Here is a 17,171-nt window from a genome sequence, read left to right on the forward strand (position 1 = left end):
GCCTGGTCTACATGACAAATCTAGGCCAGCCAGAGCTACATAGCAGGATCAGCGGGGAGAGAGACAGACAGACAGAGACAGACAGAACATGGCATTCCTGAATATCGTTTCTTAAGTTACAATAAATTTCCCCCATAATAATAATTTAGTAGTATATAATATACCAATAAGTTTATGTGCCATAATTTACATAAACTACTTGTCGTGTAGTAGTATCTCCTGATGGAGGGGAGCTGGTTTTGTTTTTTTTTTCTATTTTAAGAGCTATTGCAAGCCAGACATAGTGGCATACACCTTTAATCCCAGGGCTCTGGGAGTTCAAGGCCAGCTTGGTCTACAGAGTAAGTTCCAGGCCAGCCACAGCTACTTAGTGAGACCCTGTCCCAAATAAATAAATAAATAAATAAATAAATAAATAAACAAACAAACAAGTAAGTAAGTAAGTAAATAAGTAAATAAGAACAGTATATAGTCCTCTCGCTCACTCTCTCAACACAGGGTCTGCCTCTGCCACTGAAGTGCCAGAGAGTAAAAGCATATGCCATCATGCCTTGCAGTTTTATTATTCAGCTTTTTAAAAATTTTGTATTTTTAATTTTTTTAATTTATTTTTATTTTTTAGCTTTTAAGTTGCATTTTAATATGGTGTGTGTGTGTACATGCACTTCCATGCAAATATGGAAGTCAAAGAACAGTTTGAAGGCGTTGGTTTTCTCTTTCTACCATGTGGGTCCTGGGGATCAAACTCATGTTCTCAGTCTTGGAGCAGGCGCCTTTACCCATTGAGCCACCTTGCTGGCACCATAAGGCATTTTCTGTTTGGGTAGTTTTTTCTTATAATTAATTTTTATTTTATTTGTGTTGGTATGTTGCTACATGTATGTCTGTGTGAGGATGTCAGATCTTGGAGTTACAGACAGTTGTGAACTGCCATGTGCGTGCTAGGACTTGAACCCAGGTCCTCTGGAAGAACAGTCAGTGCTCTTAACCACTGAGTCATCTTTCCAGCCCCGACATTTTCTGTTTTGAAGATTATTCCCTAAATCTGAATGCTACAAAAGGAGACAAACATTTTAAGATAAAAAAGGAAATATGAAATGAAATTCTGTCAGCAAAGTGCTAGAGATACTTTTTTGAGGATTACAGGGCCAGGGCGGCAGTGGCCCCAAGAAAGAGATGGAGAGCTCCTGCTGCACTGACCTGCTAAGCAAGGTGGGGTGACCGTTGTGTGTTGCCCTGAGCAGCTAGTTCCGGCAAGGAAACAATCAGAAGAGGTGGACTGCACAGTTACCCAGACATTTTGTGAGCTGTGAGGTCCTCCTCTTGCTCTTTGTCAGCAGAAGGGCAGCGTCAGGGTCCACGGCAGAACAGGGCCTGGAGAAGACAGGAATTGGGTCTCTGCCTGAATCGCATCTTATGTTGTTATAGGACTTGGCTCCTTACCTGCCCAGTGTGACACCTGGCCTGAAAGCCTCACTCTTGGACCCTGTCCCTGAGGTGAGTCTGGGTGTAGCCCAGTGTCTAGAAATTCCCACCAGACCATGTGTGTGCCTTTCAGAGCAGGGGAAGACCAAGGTCTTCCCTACTTCTGTGTGGGCCTCCCTGAGCTGCATCCCCTCACCACCTCTGTTCTTGCTTACATGACAGGTGCGCACAGTATCTGCAAAGGCTCTTGGGGCCATGGTGAAGGGCATGGGGGAGTCGTGCTTTGAGGACTTGCTACCGTGGCTGATGGAGACGCTGACATATGAGCAGAGCTCTGTAGATCGTTCTGGCGCTGCCCAAGGTGAGACCAAAGCATGCCCAGGGACCATCAGGGATATCTTAACAGGCTTCCAGTCTAGTGAGTTGATTTCTTTCTTGTCTTTCAGGGTTGGCTGAGGTAATGGCTGGCTTAGGAGTAGAGAAGTTGGAGAAATTGATGCCAGAAATTGTGGCTACAGCCAGCAAAGTGGACATCGCACCCCATGTCCGAGATGGCTACATTATGATGTTCAACTACTTGCCCATCACCTTTGGGGACAAGTTTACTCCTTATGTGGGACCCATCATCCCTTGTATCCTCAAAGTAGGTACCAGTGACGCTGCCGAGGAGGGAGGAAATGAGGAGGATGCTACTGCTCTCCTGAGCTAGCTTGGGGCCATCCTGCTCCTCAGAAAGCCCAATTTCCTTTGGGTCTGGGTGCCCAGAAGAGGCAGTCCTGGCTGATTGCTCTCTGCATGTCTAGGCTCTGGCTGATGAGAATGAGTTTGTTCGTGACACTGCCCTACGTGCAGGCCAACGCGTTATCTCCATGTATGCTGAGACAGCCATTGCCCTGCTACTGCCACAGCTGGAGCAAGGCCTCTTTGATGACCTCTGGAGAATACGGTAAGAAGTGGGACCAGAAGGCCCAGTGGCTCCGGCTCTGATTCTCAGAAACACCAGTTGAGAAGTTCATGTTGTTGAGAACTCTTAACTTTCTCTACACCTTTGCTTTTAGACAATTTATCACTCTTGTTTTCCTGTAGCAGTTGGTTCCTCCTTCGTGTGTGTGTGTGTGTGTGTGTGTGTGTGTGTGTGTGTGTGAGAGAGAGAGAGAGAGAGAGAGAGAGAGAGAGAGAGAGAGAGAGAGAGAGAGAGAGTCAGAGTCATCCTTGGGTTTTATTCTTCAAGAACCAAAGAACCACCCACTTTGGTTTTTGGAAGGGAATCTCTCACTGGAACCTGGGGCTTGCTGATGAGGCTAGGCTGCCAGCCCAGGGATCTGCTTGGATTCTTGCATGGGCACAAGGGATTAAACCCATGCCCTCATGCCAGTATTTCACCAATTGAGATATCTCTGGCTCCTTGTCCTGATTTAGGAGACAAAGTCTCCCTGATTGACTTAGAACTCACTGTAGCCAGACCAGCCTCAGTTTTGGAGTCCTCCTGCCTGTCTGGTGCTGGATTGCAGGTTTCCATCACCATGCCCAACTTTGTAGCAGTCTTTATTCTGGGTTGCTTTGAAAATATTATCCTGTTCCAGGTGGTGGTGCACACCTTTAATCCCAGCACTCAGGAGGCAAAGGCAGGCGAATGTGAGTTTGAGGCCAGTCTGGTCTATAGAGCAAGGTCCGGGATGGCCAAGGATACACAGAAAATCCCTATCTCAAAAATACAAAAAACAAAATAACAGCAACAGAACATTCTCCCTATTAACTCTATAGTTTCTACTGAGATTTTTAATTGAGAGTATCTTTTATTTTAAAATTCTACTTCTGGAATTTATTCAAAAAACTGCATTTAGTAAAGTGCTCAAAGTGCTATACAGAGGGTTGCTAAATTGTGGCTACAGCCAGCAAAGTGGGCATCACATCCACGTCCACGATGGCTATAGTATGTTTCTGCCTTTGGCTTTGGCAGTACTGGGCATGGAGCCCAGGGTCTCACATTCCAGCAAGTGCTCCACTGCTGAGCTGTATCGCCCAACCGAAGCTTTGTTTATTGTCCAAGAAGACTATGCATACAGAAGACTTTAGTTGGGTTTGATTTGTTTTGTTGAGATAGTATGTAGCTTAGGGCAGTCTTTTTTGTTGTTGTTGTTTTGTTTTGTTTTGTTTTTCGAGACAGGGTTTCTCTGTGGTTTTGGAGCCTGTCCTGGAACTAGCTCTTGTAGACCAGGCTGGTCTCGAACTCACAGAGATCCACCTGCCTCTGCCTCCCAAGTGCTGGGATTAAAGGCATGCGCCACCACCACCCGGCTTAGCTTAGGGCAGTTTTGAACTCACTGTGGACCCCCAAGCTAGCCACAGACCCAATCCTCCTTCTTCCACCGCTGAAGTTGTAGGGCTGTAGATATGTGTCATCATGCCTGTGTCTCACATGCTCTTTATTTGCATGAGTATTTTACCTGTGTGTATGTCTCTGCCACGTGTGTGTGCCTGGTGTCAAAGAGATCAGAAGAGGACATTGGACCCCCTGAAACAAGAGAGAATTACAGATGGTTGTAAACCACCGTGTGGGTACTGGGAATTGAACCTGGGTCCTCTGTAAGAGTCAGTGCTCTTTTAATTGCAGAGCCATCTCTCAAGCCTCTCTCTATACATACTTTAAAAATAAGTTTATTCTTTTTGCCTTGTGGTCCAGGGGGTTGAACCCAAGATATCCTACATGTTGGGCAAGGGCTGTGCCATGGTGGCACCAGCCCTTCTTCATGACTGAAGTCCCTTGCTTACTAGTAGAAAACTTGGGAAATGCATGAGGTAGTGTGAGCAGGTGAAACTTATCTTCCGGTCCCATTCTGAGATAGCCACCGTGGATGTTTTGAGTACCTTTCCTGGCAGTCTTAAGTCTGTGTAGTACTGGGTCAGACCCTAACACTGTCCCTTGAATCTGTTGTATGAGTCAGGTTCAGCTCTGTTCAACTCCTTGGGGACCTCCTGTTTCACATCTCCGGGGTCACTGGGAAAATGACCACAGAGACAGCCTCAGAGGATGATAACTTTGGAACTGCTCAGTCTAACAAGGTGAGAGGGCCTGGCATTGGGTTCCTCCCTGTGCTTATGGGAGCAACGGCCTGATGCCGTGCTCTGGAGGCCTCACCACCCTGTGCCCTGTGTTACAGGCAATCATCACTGCCCTGGGGGTTGATCGGCGGAACCGGGTCCTGGCAGGGCTCTATATGGGCCGCTCAGACACCCAGCTGGTGGTGAGGCAGGCGTCACTGCATGTGTGGAAGATTGTCGTTTCCAACACCCCCCGCACGCTGCGCGAGATCCTGCCCACTCTCTTTGGCCTCCTGCTGGGTTTTCTGGCTAGTACGTGTGCAGATAAGAGAACGGTGAGTTTGCTGGACCCAGAGCCTAGGGAACTGGATTTACAGAGTTTGAGGGGGGATACATGTGTCCCCTATGTAAGGGGAACATTTATATATTTAGTCATTCAGCAAATATTTACTGTGTACCATGCTGTGGCCTAGTGTCTGTGGACACAGAAGAAAAGGCCCCTCCTTCCTTATCCTTGTTAATGAGATGTGTATTAATCAGATACTCACATGCACGTGTCAGGTGTGCTTGTGATAAATGCAACTCACACTCATGCCCACAGTAAGGACACACGGCCCAGTGAGGGCTCAGCAAATACTTCTTAGAAAAGTGGTATTTGAAGATGAATAGTTAATAAGCACTGACTAAGGCCAGAGAGATGGCTCAGCAGTTAAGAACTGGCTGGTCTTCCAGAGGACCCGGGTTCAATTCCCAGCACCCACATGGCAGCTCATAATTGTCTGAAACTCAAGTTCCAGTGGACCCCATTCCCTCAAACGCCAATGAATATAATTTAATAAAAAAACAAAGCACTGACTAGCCAGAGAGGTGGGAAAGACAACTCCAAAAACTGCCCCATGGATCTGCTTTAGCTGCAGAGGCCCCACGATAAGACATGGCCTATGGAAGGCTATTGTGGCCAGAGTGGCAGGCCAGGGAGGAGCAAGCACCGCATGAGAGGAAACTGGTGCCGGGCGGAGAGAGACAGGGATCGGTGGCTGGGAGGAAGTGCCCAGTCTGGACTGATCATTTCCTTCAACCTGTGCTCTGTGTATTTAGTTTTAAAGAAGAGTTTGTAGCTGGGCGGTGCTGATGCACCCCTTTAACCCTAACAATCGGGAAGCAGAGGCAGGAGGGTCTCTGTGAGCTCAAGGCCAGCCTGGTCTACAGAGTGAGTTCCAGGACAGCCAGAGCTGCTGCCCAGAGAAACCCTGTCTCTAAAAACCAAAAAATAAACGAAAGAAAGGTTTGTATGAGTTCAAAGATGAGGTTAATATTTTCCCCCAAATAATCTGTTACAAATTTAGTTCCTTTTTTTAAAAATATTTATTTATTTTTATTTATTATGTATACAATGTTCTGTCTGTGTGCATCCCTGCAGGCCAGGAGAGGGCACCAGACCTCATTACAGATGGTTGTGAGCCACCATGTGGTTGCTGGGAATTGAACTCAGGACCTTTGGAAGAGCAGGCAATGTTCTTAACCGCTGAGCCACCTCTCCATCCCCAAATTTAGTTCCTTTTGAGCAAAAGTCCTGGGCTGTGTTGAGTGAGCTGAGATGGTTGGATTTCCCTGTGTTCTCGATGAGCTTCATGTTCATGTGTAAGGCTGACATGCCTGTGCTGATAGTTGTATGTAAGGCTGACCTAGTTTTATATGTTTACTACTATTTGTGATTTATTTTGGGGACAAGAATGGTGTAGGCTAGCCCCAAAACTCCTCCTCTTCCTCCTTCAGCATCCCTAGTGCTAGGATTACAGACTTGGCCACCATGACTAGTCTCCACACTTCCCTGAAGATAGGATTGTGGTTTATTTTATTATTATTTTTTTATTTTTAAAGTATGGGTGAGGGGCTGGAGAGATGGCTCAGTGGTTAAGAGCATTGCCTGCTCTTCCAAAGGTTCTGAGTTCAATTCCCGGCAACCACATGGTGGCTCACAACCATCTGTAATGAGGTCTGGTGCCCTCTTCTGGCCTGCAGACATACACACAGACAGAATATTGTATACATAATAAATAAAAATAAATATTTTAAAAAAAAGTATGGGTGAGTGTTATGTCTGTGTGTGAGTATGTGCACATGGGTGTAGGTGCCCACGGAAACCAGGTGAGGGTGTTGGATCCCCTGGAGCTGGAGTTGCAGGCAATGGTGAGCCACCTGGTATTGGGTGCAGGGCACCAAACTTGGCTGTTCTGGGAGAGCAATGAGTACTCTCAACCACTGAGCCATCCAGCCAGCCCATTTTGTTTTATTCTCTTTTGTTTTGGTTTAGACAGAATCACTAGCTCAGGCTGACCTTGAACTCACAGTCCTCTGCCTCCCCTACACTGGCGTCACAGGCAAGGGCCATGATGTCAGCAGTGGCTTTCCTTTGCTGTGTATGCAGCATCTCCTGGGATGGTGCCTCAGATGAAGCCTGTGAGCTCGGGGCCATTGTTCCAGAACTGTTCTCTGGGTGCCCTGGGATTTGCAGACATTTGATGTGCGGCCACTTCTCTGCTGACAGATTGCAGCAAGGACACTGGGAGATCTGGTTCGGAAGCTAGGGGAGAAGATTCTCCCTGAGATCATCCCCATCCTTGAGGAAGGCCTAAGGTCTCAGAAGAGCGATGAGAGGCAGGGTGTGTGTATTGGTCTGAGTGAGATCATGAAGTCTACCAGCCGGGACGCTGTGAGTATCTTTACAGGGCCTGCAGCCCGTGCAGCGTGAGTGACTGCTGACGTGCTCTGGGGAGGGCACTAGCCCACTGGAGGGGCTGTTACCAGCAGCATATTGCCTGCCATGTGTAGACTGTGCCTCCAGTGGATGACTCTCCCACTCTTGAGATTGCTACAGATGTGCCCCTTTGTCACTTCACCAACACCTCAGTGTGAGAAGGTGGCAGGGGCAGGAGGCTGTGTTTCCTGGGCACAGAGCCCCCCAGCTGGTCTATTAGAGACTAAACATTTTTAGCAGAGTTCAGACTGAGGACTTGGCTTTCCAAGAGGTGAGCAAAACTGTCTGGGAGCTGGAGAGCAAAGCCCAGGGCCCTTGCCAGGGTCCATCAAGTCCTGTAGAAGATGGGAAGTCCCTGTTACTAGTGATAATGGTGAGCTTTATAGTTGCTAAGTCTAGGTGAGGGATTCCTTGGGACATATCAGATGTTCTCTCTGTCTGTCCTCACTTTGGTCTTATTATCAGAGCTAATAGACCCGTCCAGCAGAGGGCATCTTTTGCCTGAGTTTGGGGCCCTAGTCAGCTCCCCTTGTTGGTTCTGCATGGGTCCAGTTGTGCTTGCATTGTTTCTAGGTGCTGTATTTCTCTGAGTCCCTTGTGCCCACGGCGAGGAAGGCCTTATGTGATCCCCTAGAGGAGGTCCGAGAGGCGGCAGCCAAGACCTTTGAGCAGCTGCACTCCACTATTGGCCACCAGGCTTTGGAGGACATTCTCCCGTTTCTCCTGAAGCAGCTGGTGAGTGGATCCCACACTTAGCAGTGTGGCCTTTACTGTCTGTGTAACAGTGAAGCATGGGGAGGCTGCCAACGCAGCAGGAACCTGGGCTCTGCAGGGGAGTGGGTGCTACAAAATCTGATGTGACTTTGTGCCTGTTCTTGGACAGTAAGGAAATGTGGAGGCAAGGAGGTAAGTGGAGGAGGCAGTTGACAGCAGGGGTGCAGTGGGAGCCAGCTCCCCAGTCATCCCAATGTTTCTCTGCAGGATGACGAGGAGGTGTCAGAATTTGCCCTGGACGGTCTGAAGCAGGTTATGGCTGTTAAGAGCCGTGTGGTGCTGCCCTACCTGGTGCCCAAGGTACATCCCCACACATGTGCACCCCTATTCCAGGGCCTCCTGTGCATGCACAGATGTTGAGTCTAGAGAAGTAGATGCAATGAGCTCAGATGCTCCCTTGTCTCTCAAGATGTATTGGAGCAGGCCTTGAGTCAGAGTAGGGGAGTGGACGCCCTTGGGTCAGAGCAGGGGAGTGGACGCCCTTGGGTCAGAGCAGGGGAATGGGCTGTCCTAGAACCCAGTCTGGGCCTGGCACTAAGCAGGTCCAGTCCTCATTAGGTTGATATTATCATCATTCCCCCAGCTGACAACGCCACCTGTCAATACCCGGGTGCTGGCTTTCCTTTCGTCCGTGGCAGGCGATGCTCTGACCCGTCATCTTGGTGTGATCCTCCCAGCAGTCATGTTGGCCCTGAAGGAGAAGCTTGGGACTCCAGACGAGCAGCTGGTAGGGTGGCAAATGTGCTCCTCTAGCTTTTCAACAGCCATTGCAGCCTCCTTGCCTGCCCGAGACTCCATGCTCAGCACACATGTCCTTGTGGTTTTCAGGAGATGGCCAATTGTCAGGCTGTGATTCTCTCAGTGGAGGATGACACTGGACACCGCATCATTATTGAGGACCTGTTGGAAGCCACTCGCAGCCCCGAGGTGGGCATGCGGCAGGCCGCTGCTATCATCCTCAACATCTACTGCTCCCGCTCCAAGGCCGACTACACCAGCCACCTTCGGAACCTGGTCTCGGGTTTGATCCGCCTCTTCAATGACTCCAGTCCTGTGGTTCTGGAGGAGAGCTGGGATGCCCTCAATGCCATCACCAAGGTGAGGGAGGGGACTGCTGACCCCAGAACTATCTTATGGTTGCAAAATGTTGTAGGCTCCCCAGCTCCTGTTTTGTGTTTGCTTTTGTTTGGAGTCTTGTTGCCCAGTCTTGTCTCTTAGATTCAGTGTTCCCACCTCACTTAGGAAGTAAGTGCTGGGACTACAGGTTTGTATCACTCCGTAGGCTTCAAACTCCAGTCATGAACAGAGGTTCAGGCGTGAAGTTGTCATCACTGTTACTCGCCGCAGCGTTGGCACGTTTGTGGCCAGTCTTATCTCCCTCTCCCTCCTTGGCCCATGCCTTGAGAAGGAAGGGCTGTGCCTCACTGATGCTTCCCTCTAATCCTTGCAGAAGCTGGACGCGGGTAACCAGCTGGCCCTGATAGAAGAGCTGCATAAGGAAATCCGGTTCATAGGCAACGAGAGCAAAGGCGAGCATGTCCCAGGCTTCTGCCTGCCCAAGAAGGTGAGCTGAAGCCTAGCGGCACAGGGAGCTGGCGCAGCAGTGGTCCGTCTGCTGTGCTCCATGTGATGGGCATCTTTGCAGACAACGGACTGTTGTGTCTTCTGTGGCGACCTCCCATGACTGGGTTCACAGTGCTCTTAGTTACATTATGAAGCCATCTCTGCCAGAGCCAGTAGGTCAGACGTAGCAGCCGTATGTTTCCTGTTAGCAGCCTGTTGGGTCGTTTGTCTTCTAGTCAGCTCACCCTCTTGGCAGTGACCCTGATCCAACCCTTTTATTAACTGTCGGGAGTGCCTTGTGTTTGGTGGGAAACCTGTGGGCCTGGGGCATTTGGACTGGTCTCTCAGTTCTGGTTCTCTTGCCAGGGAGTGACTTCCATCCTTCCAGTGTTGCGGGAAGGAGTCCTCACTGGCAGTCCTGAGCAGAAGGAAGAAGCAGCCAAGGCCTTGGGTTTGGTGATCCGCCTGACATCAGCTGATGCCCTGAGGCCATCTGTGGTCAGCATCACTGGCCCCCTGATTCGCATCCTTGGGGACCGGTTCAGCTGGAATGTAAAGGCGGCTCTGTTGGAGACACTCAGCCTATTGCTGGCCAAGGCAAGTGAGTTAGGAGCTTGTTCCATTTGGGTCCTGGAGAACAGATCTGTCTGTGGGAGACCAAAGTGAGATGTCCTTTCAGAGAAGAGGGGGTTGGACCATGGACACTGCACTGGGTGTCCTATAGGAGCAGAGGGGATTGGACCATAGATGCTGCACTGGGTCACTGCAAAGTCCTGCTGTAGCTCTGTGGCCAGGGGACCTTAGCCTCATGTGGCCTTTGAGCTGCTTTCTCACCCGCTCGACCTGCCCTTGCTTGTCCTTGGGACTGGGACGCCACTAAGCTAAAGCCTCGAATAGCCAGGCCTGTGAAAGGGTGCCAGCCTCTGCTGCCATTGTGAATGCTGAATGCCTCCAAGCAAGCTTTCTGGTGTTCTTGAATCACACCTGTTTTGAGCTGTGTGAGAGCTTGGCTAGCTCCTGGTGGTCCTGGTTGTCATGTTCATGTCATCAGTATGCCACAGTCATGACTCTTGGGTATGGGTTTCTCCCGCAGGTTGGAATTGCCCTGAAGCCCTTCCTGCCTCAGCTTCAGACCACCTTTACCAAAGCCCTGCAGGACTCCAACCGGGGTGTGCGCCTGAAGGCTGCGGATGCACTGGGGAAACTCATTTCTATCCACATCAAGGTGGACCCCCTTTTCACAGAGCTGCTCAATGGAATCCGTGTGATGGAGGACCCAGGTGTGAGGTAGAGTGCCACTCGGGAGCAGGCTTGCAGGCGTTGAGAGGCGGGAGGCTGTGCTGTGGGAGCCTGGGGTTAAGGCAGTGTGTTTCTTCTCTAGAGATACCATGTTGCAGGCCCTGAGGTTTGTGATTCAGGGTGCAGGTGCCAAAGTGGATGCTGCCATCCGGAAAAACATTGTCTCTCTCCTGCTAAGCATGCTGGGACATGATGAGGTATGACTTGGGATCAGAGGCTACACTAGGAGTTCTTTTCTCCACATTGTATGGCGTTACCCTGCCCTTACTGCAGGACTTGCCACTTTCAGTCAGACTGGGAGGGATCAGGGAGTCTTGGGCTGCCACCTTCTCAGCCCTTTGAGCTTCCCAGGCTACCTCAGCTGTCCCCAGTCTCCTCTGCAGCCCGTGGCAGGAGTGACAGCTGAGACTGCCCGAGGCATGGGATCCAACCCCTCAGCCCCAGTGCCTGAGCAATGAGAGTGGGTGGCGGTCAGAGCTGTGCTGGGGTCCCCCAGGTTTCCTGAGATTTTGTCTTAGCAAGAAAGAAGTTGGAAATACTACTGAAAGAAAACTAAAACAGCTCGAAAGCCATAGCTTATTCTTTTCTCGGTTGTCAGCTACCTTATGAACGTGAACACATTTCTTAGTGTATTTTTACCTGGTGGAGACAGTAGGCTGACTCCCTGCTTGGTACTGATGCTTCTGGAGTTCATAGTTTTGTTGTCTTGACTGTGCTTGGCATCAAACCAAGGTCTGGTGCGTGCTAAGCAAGTGTCCTCACTGAGCCTAGTGCAGCCCACTCTGTCTGTCTTGTGAGTGAAGCAGCTTAATCACCGGACCTTTCACCAGTTACTTCAGCTTCAGTTGCTTTCCCTCTGTGTTCCCCTTTATAAAACATACTGCTCCAGGAGACACAGACATTCTTCAGGGGCACCCTGCTGCTATCTGGAAAAACATCATCTCATGCATGTGCCAGAATGGATGATATGTCCATGTGTAAGAAGAGGGCTTCTTGTTGGGGTTTCTGTCCTGCCCGGTTCCCACAGTCGTTAGGTCCCAAAGAAAATCACAGCAGTCTCCCTAAGTTTTAAACTGATTAGCCCATTAGCTCAGGCTTCTTGTTAACTCTTATAACTTATATTAGCCCATTATTCTTTTTACTCTTTTTTTGTTTTTTTTTTGTTTTTCGAGACAGGGTTTCTCTGTGGTTTTGGAGCCTGCCCTGGAACTAACTCTTGTAGACCAGGCTGGTCTCGAACTCACAGAGATCCACCTGTCTCTGCCTCCCAAGTGCTGGGATTAAAGGCGTGCGCCACCACCGCCCGGCTAGCCCATTATTCTTATCAATGTTAGCTACATGGCTTGGTACCTTTTTCAGCAGGGCAGGTCACATCCTGCTTCTTCGGTGTCTGGATAAGACTGGGGTGGAATGAGCTTCCTCCTTCCCAGAATTCTCTTGTTCTCTTTGACCTGCCTCTACTTCCTGCCTGGCTATTGGCCAATCAGCGTTTATTTAAAACATAATTGACATAATACAGAATTGTCCCGCACCATCCTTGTAAAGGTCTTAGTAGTTACAGAGGGTAAGATTTATCCATGGCCAAGCTCTTACCAATTTATAGGGACCTGGGGTTCCTGGTTGTGTTCAGTTCCATTGGTTTCCTTCACTGTGGCAGATCTGTGAGGGTGGTGAGTCCATGGGAAGATCTTTCTGTTTTCCCTCCCACAGACAGCCCTGTAGGACTGACCGAGAAAGACAGAGACATTTTCAGGATTGTGTCTTCCTTAATTTTTTTGAGGCAGAGTTGCTCACTGAGTCTAGAGCTCCCCTTTTGGGCTTGACTGACTGACAGGTGAATCCTTTGAGTTCGCCTGTCTCTACCTAACAGCGCTGTGTGTGGGTGTTAGGGTCTGAACTTGTGGCTTCATGGTGAGCATTTCACTCACTGAGCCATCTTTGTTTTTTTGTTTTTTTAAACAAATTTTTTAAATTTCTTATTTTTTGTGCATTGGTGTTTTGCTTACATGTATGTCTATGTGAAGATGTCAGACCTTGGAGTTACAGACAGTTGTGAGCTGCCATGTGGGTGCTGGGAATTGAACCCGGGTCCTCTGGAAGAGCAGTCGGTGCTCTTAACCACTGAGCCATCTCTCCAGTCCTTTTTTGATAAAAAGTTTTGCAAGTAGCCCAGGCTGGTCTCCAGCTTCTGATCTTGCTGCCTCTGTCTCCTTGCTGCTGGTGCTGCAGGTGTGAGCTGGCAAAGCCTGGCATATGTGGCTTCATACTCTGTGCGCACACCCATGGAGGGTGCTGTACTGCTGAGCGTGTGCTGAGGACACGGAGGAGTGCCTAGTCATTTTGGTCACAGTCTGCTAGAGTGTTTGCAGGGCTGTGCACAGTGCAAGCAAAGGTTACTATTTAGACGAATTTGCATTTCCACAGTGGAAGTTAAGATAGCTCTCATGGAGAAAGGGTGTCCGAATCAGTTCTGTGTTTGGTGCTCAGAGGCCCACACTGTTGACAGCCTATTCTCTGAGCTTATACTGAGATTGAAGGTGGCAGTCAAGGGTCAGCCTGGCTTGAGTTTTCCTGTCAGTCATTGAGTCTGAACTTGGTTGGTTGGTTTGTATCTTAGGGTCACTACTGCTGTGACAAACACCATGACAAAAGCAGCTTGAGGAGGAAAGGGTTCATTGGGCTTACTCTCCCATATCATGGTCCATCGCTGAAGGAAGTCAGGGCAGGAGCCTGGAGGCCAGAGCTGATACAGCAGCCATGGAGGGTGCTGCTTCCTGGTTTGTTCACATGGCTTGCTCAGCCTGCTTTCTTGTAGAACCCAGGACCAGCAGCTCAAGGGTGGCACCGCCCACAGTGGGCTGGGCTCTTCTACATCCATTACTAATTAAGAAAATGCTCTGTAGACTTGCCTACCAGCCAGTCTGATGGAGGTGTTTTCTCAGTTGAGGTTCTGCCTTCCCTGATGACCTGTGTCAAGTGGACATAAAACTAGCCAGCACAGTTGGTTTGGAGGGACAGTCAAACTTAGACTTACTAGCAAGATAGCATTGAATCTCCTCCTTTTTTTTTTTTTTTTTTTTTTGGTTTTTCGAGACAGGGTTTCTCTGTGGCTTTGGAACCTGTTCTGGAACTAGCTCTGTAGACCAGGCTGGTCTCGAACTCACAGAGATCCACCTGCCTCTGCCTCCCGAGTGCTGGGATTAAAGGCATGCGCCACCATCGCCCGGCTGAATCTCCTCTTTTGATTTTTTTTTTTTTTGGAGTAAGCTGGCTATGGAGTAGGCAAGGAGCCTTTTGTATATCTGGCTTTGATTTTGACAGGAAACACTGACTCTTGGGTACTACGGAAGTGGCGTAGTATAAGAGCACTCCCTTACCGTGTGTAAGCCACAGTGCTGCGCCCTCCCACTGTAAAAAGTGTGTGTGCGGCATGCTGACACACATCTCCATCTTCATTGTTTTCACCAGTGGCTTCAGCTTGACGGTCTAGAGCAAACCCCCATTGTGAGGCGCTGACACAGCAGCAAGTCCCCTGGGCATGGGGCTTGTAGAAGCAGAGTCCAGAGCCATTGCTGTAATTGTCTGTGCTGGGGCCTTGCCCAGCTGTGCCCTTGTGTCCCGTGCACTGTGGCAGCCGAGATGCTAACTGTGAAGGGTTCAGGCCCCGAGAAGCCAGACGCTGTGACGATGCCGACTATTGCTACTGTGGTGATGGCCGATATCTGCACATACGCTGGGGTTCTCTGTTATTGAGTGCAGTGCGCCTCGTAGCCATTGCAGTGAACTGGGGTCCCAATCCGGTACTGAGAATGGGGATGGTTTCAGAGTCCTGAGCCGAAGTGTCCTTCTCCTGCCCTCATTCTTGGGGACCTGATGGTACTGGTCACACTCTCCCTCACTCCCTTCTCTTCTCCGTCAGGACAATACTCGGATCTCCTCAGCTGGGTGCCTTGGGGAGCTGTGTGCCTTTTTGACCGAAGAGGAGCTCAGCACCGTCCTTCAGCAGTGCTTGCTGGGTAGGTCACTGCACAGGCCTGGGGGGGCGGGGGGCTTGGACACTTGTCTCCCCCCCCGCCCCCGCCCACTTGAAGGATCTTGAAGCCCCTGAACTACACTTGTCCTTGGGCATCCAGTTGTTAGAGCAGACTGGGGTCTCTGGTGCTTCTTTCTGTAGACCTGCCTATTGCTGTTCATAGAACATAGCCACAAGCCAGGAGCAGCCTGAGAACTGCCATGAAAGCAGGGGTTTCTGGTCCCTTGACTCTGCACCCTGGTCTCAGTGGGGGGGATGAGCCCCTGGATCGTAGCATGGGAGTGTATTGTAAAGTGCAAGTTGATGCCGGTTGTGTCCTTCTGCCCAGCTGACATATCTGGTATTGACTGGATGGTTCGGCATGGCCGGAGCCTGGCGCTCTCTGTGGCTGTGAATGTGGCTCCCAGCAGACTCTGTGCAGGCAAACACAGCAATGAGATTCAGGACATGATCCTCAGCAATGCCGTGGCAGACAGGGTAAGAGCTGGTCCTGTCCTCCCCTGACCCTCCTCCATCACTGTGTCTAGCTGGGTGTTCAGATCCTGGGTTCTACTGTGTCTGGTTAACTTAAATGCCGAGTGAATGGGTCCTTCAGTCTCCAGTTTAATCATCTAAAGCAGAGATGTTGGGTTACAAGAGGATGATAGCCCCTCTTGGTCAGATCTCTGATCCTTGTTCCTGGCAACCATTGACTTTGTTTTTTCCTGCCATCTGGCAAATGTTTAAATGAGAGCAGTGGTGCTGTTGGTGAGGGGTAATCCAGGATAAGATGGCCGTGAGGGCCTATAGTTCCTGGGGGCAGGACACTTCCCTGGTCCTGCTGCTTCCAGGCATGAGTGGGGGTCTCCTCTTGAGTGACTCTTGCTGTTCTCCACAGATCCCCATTGCCGTGAGTGGCATCCGAGGCATGGGCTTCCTCATGAAGTATCACATCGAGACAGGAGGGGGGCAGTTGCCACCCAGACTCTCCAGCCTCCTCATTAAGGTGAGTGGGGACAGTTCATGAGGAGCTCTGTTGTCCGAGCTTCTGTCCCACCTGGTCCTGCAAACAGAGGTCTATATTAATTATAAACTGATTGGCCTATTAGCTCAGGCTTCTTATTTAAGATAGGGTTTCTCTGTTGCTTTGGAACCTGTTCTGGAACTGGCTCTTATTAACTCTTCTCTGTGTTAGCCATGTGGCTCAGTACCTTTTTCGGCAAGGTAGTCACATCTTGCTTGCTCTGTGTCTGGCTTCCACCGTGTCTGGGTGATGGCTGCAGACTGACTTTTTCTCTTCCCAAAATTCTCCTGTCCTCATTGCCCTGCCTATACTTCCTGCCTGGCTACTGGCCAGTCAGCATGTTATTAAAACACAGTTGATGGGGACAGACCATCGTCCCACAGTGGAACTCCTGTGGGGCCTGGGAAGAGATGGCAGAGTGCTTCTGTGTGCCTTTTCTCAGGCTGCACACTCAGTGTTTGTCACATTCTTAGGTCCGTGACTCCAAATCAAGGTAGCAGCAACCCCTTTGTCACACACACCTTTAATCCTGCCCTTGGGAGGCAGAGGCAGGTGGATCTCTGTGAATTTGAGGCCAGCCTGGTCTACAGAGCTAGTGCTAGGACATCCAGGGCTACACAGAAACCCTGTCTCGAAACAAAACAAATTTTTTTTTTTTTTCCGAGACAGGGTTTCTCTGTGGCTTTGGAGCCTGTCCTGGAACTAGCTCTTGTAGACCAGGCTGGTCTCGAACTCACAGAGATCCGCCTGCCTCTGCCTCCCAAGTGCTGGGACTAAAGGCGTGCGCCACCACTGCCCGGCTCAAAACAAAATTTAAAAAATTTTTTTTTTTTATAACAGCAGGTGGGAGGGGTGTGTGTGGTCTAGAGGCCAGGGAACATTCTTTCCTCTCTCCTCCCATATAGGTCTGGAGGGTCCGGCCATGTCCTCAGCCTTGGCAGTAGTTTCCTTTGTCAGCTGAGCATCTCACTGGCCACCAAGACAGGATCTTACTATGTAACCTTAGCTGACCCAGTCTACAGATTCAAGGAGGCCTGCCTCTGCCTCCCGTTTGCTGAGATTAAAGGCACGTGCCCCCGTACCTGGGGATTGAATTGAATTCTAATATCTCCTTGCCTGTCTACCCTTAACTGGCATGACACTTACCAGTCTGGCTGTTGTGTAGGTCAGATAGCTAGGGAACCTGAAATATTGGCACATGCCTGTAATCCCAGCACTTGGGAGGCAGAGGCAAGAGGATTGTAACTTGTGCTGTCCTGGGGAGTAAGGGAGTA

General features: G+C 49.9%; 1 protein-coding gene across 2 annotated transcripts in view; it reads left to right on the top strand.

The window, feature by feature from the left end:
* Gcn1 (GCN1 activator of EIF2AK4) overlaps positions 1–17,171 on the top strand; it is a 63,784-nt gene that overhangs the window by 44,673 nt on the left and 1,940 nt on the right. For both annotated transcript variants that reach the window (XM_075981662.1, XM_075981672.1), the window contains 18 exons: positions 1,429–1,497; positions 1,648–1,786; positions 1,872–2,068; positions 2,229–2,371; positions 4,371–4,488; positions 4,587–4,802; positions 7,016–7,180; positions 7,799–7,960; positions 8,207–8,299; positions 8,583–8,726; positions 8,828–9,097; positions 9,450–9,563; positions 9,929–10,159; positions 10,656–10,849; positions 10,944–11,058; positions 14,781–14,877; positions 15,223–15,371; positions 15,772–15,879. In XM_075981662.1, the coding sequence (XP_075837777.1) occupies positions 1,429–1,497; positions 1,648–1,786; positions 1,872–2,068; positions 2,229–2,371; positions 4,371–4,488; positions 4,587–4,802; positions 7,016–7,180; positions 7,799–7,960; positions 8,207–8,299; positions 8,583–8,726; positions 8,828–9,097; positions 9,450–9,563; positions 9,929–10,159; positions 10,656–10,849; positions 10,944–11,058; positions 14,781–14,877; positions 15,223–15,371; positions 15,772–15,879 (2,724 nt within the window). The remainder of the gene's footprint in view (positions 1–1,428; positions 1,498–1,647; positions 1,787–1,871; positions 2,069–2,228; positions 2,372–4,370; positions 4,489–4,586; positions 4,803–7,015; positions 7,181–7,798; positions 7,961–8,206; positions 8,300–8,582; positions 8,727–8,827; positions 9,098–9,449; positions 9,564–9,928; positions 10,160–10,655; positions 10,850–10,943; positions 11,059–14,780; positions 14,878–15,222; positions 15,372–15,771; positions 15,880–17,171) is intronic.

This window comes from Microtus pennsylvanicus, chromosome 1 (assembly GCF_037038515.1).
Source record: "Microtus pennsylvanicus isolate mMicPen1 chromosome 1, mMicPen1.hap1, whole genome shotgun sequence".
Taxonomy (NCBI): domain Eukaryota; kingdom Metazoa; phylum Chordata; class Mammalia; order Rodentia; family Cricetidae; genus Microtus; species Microtus pennsylvanicus.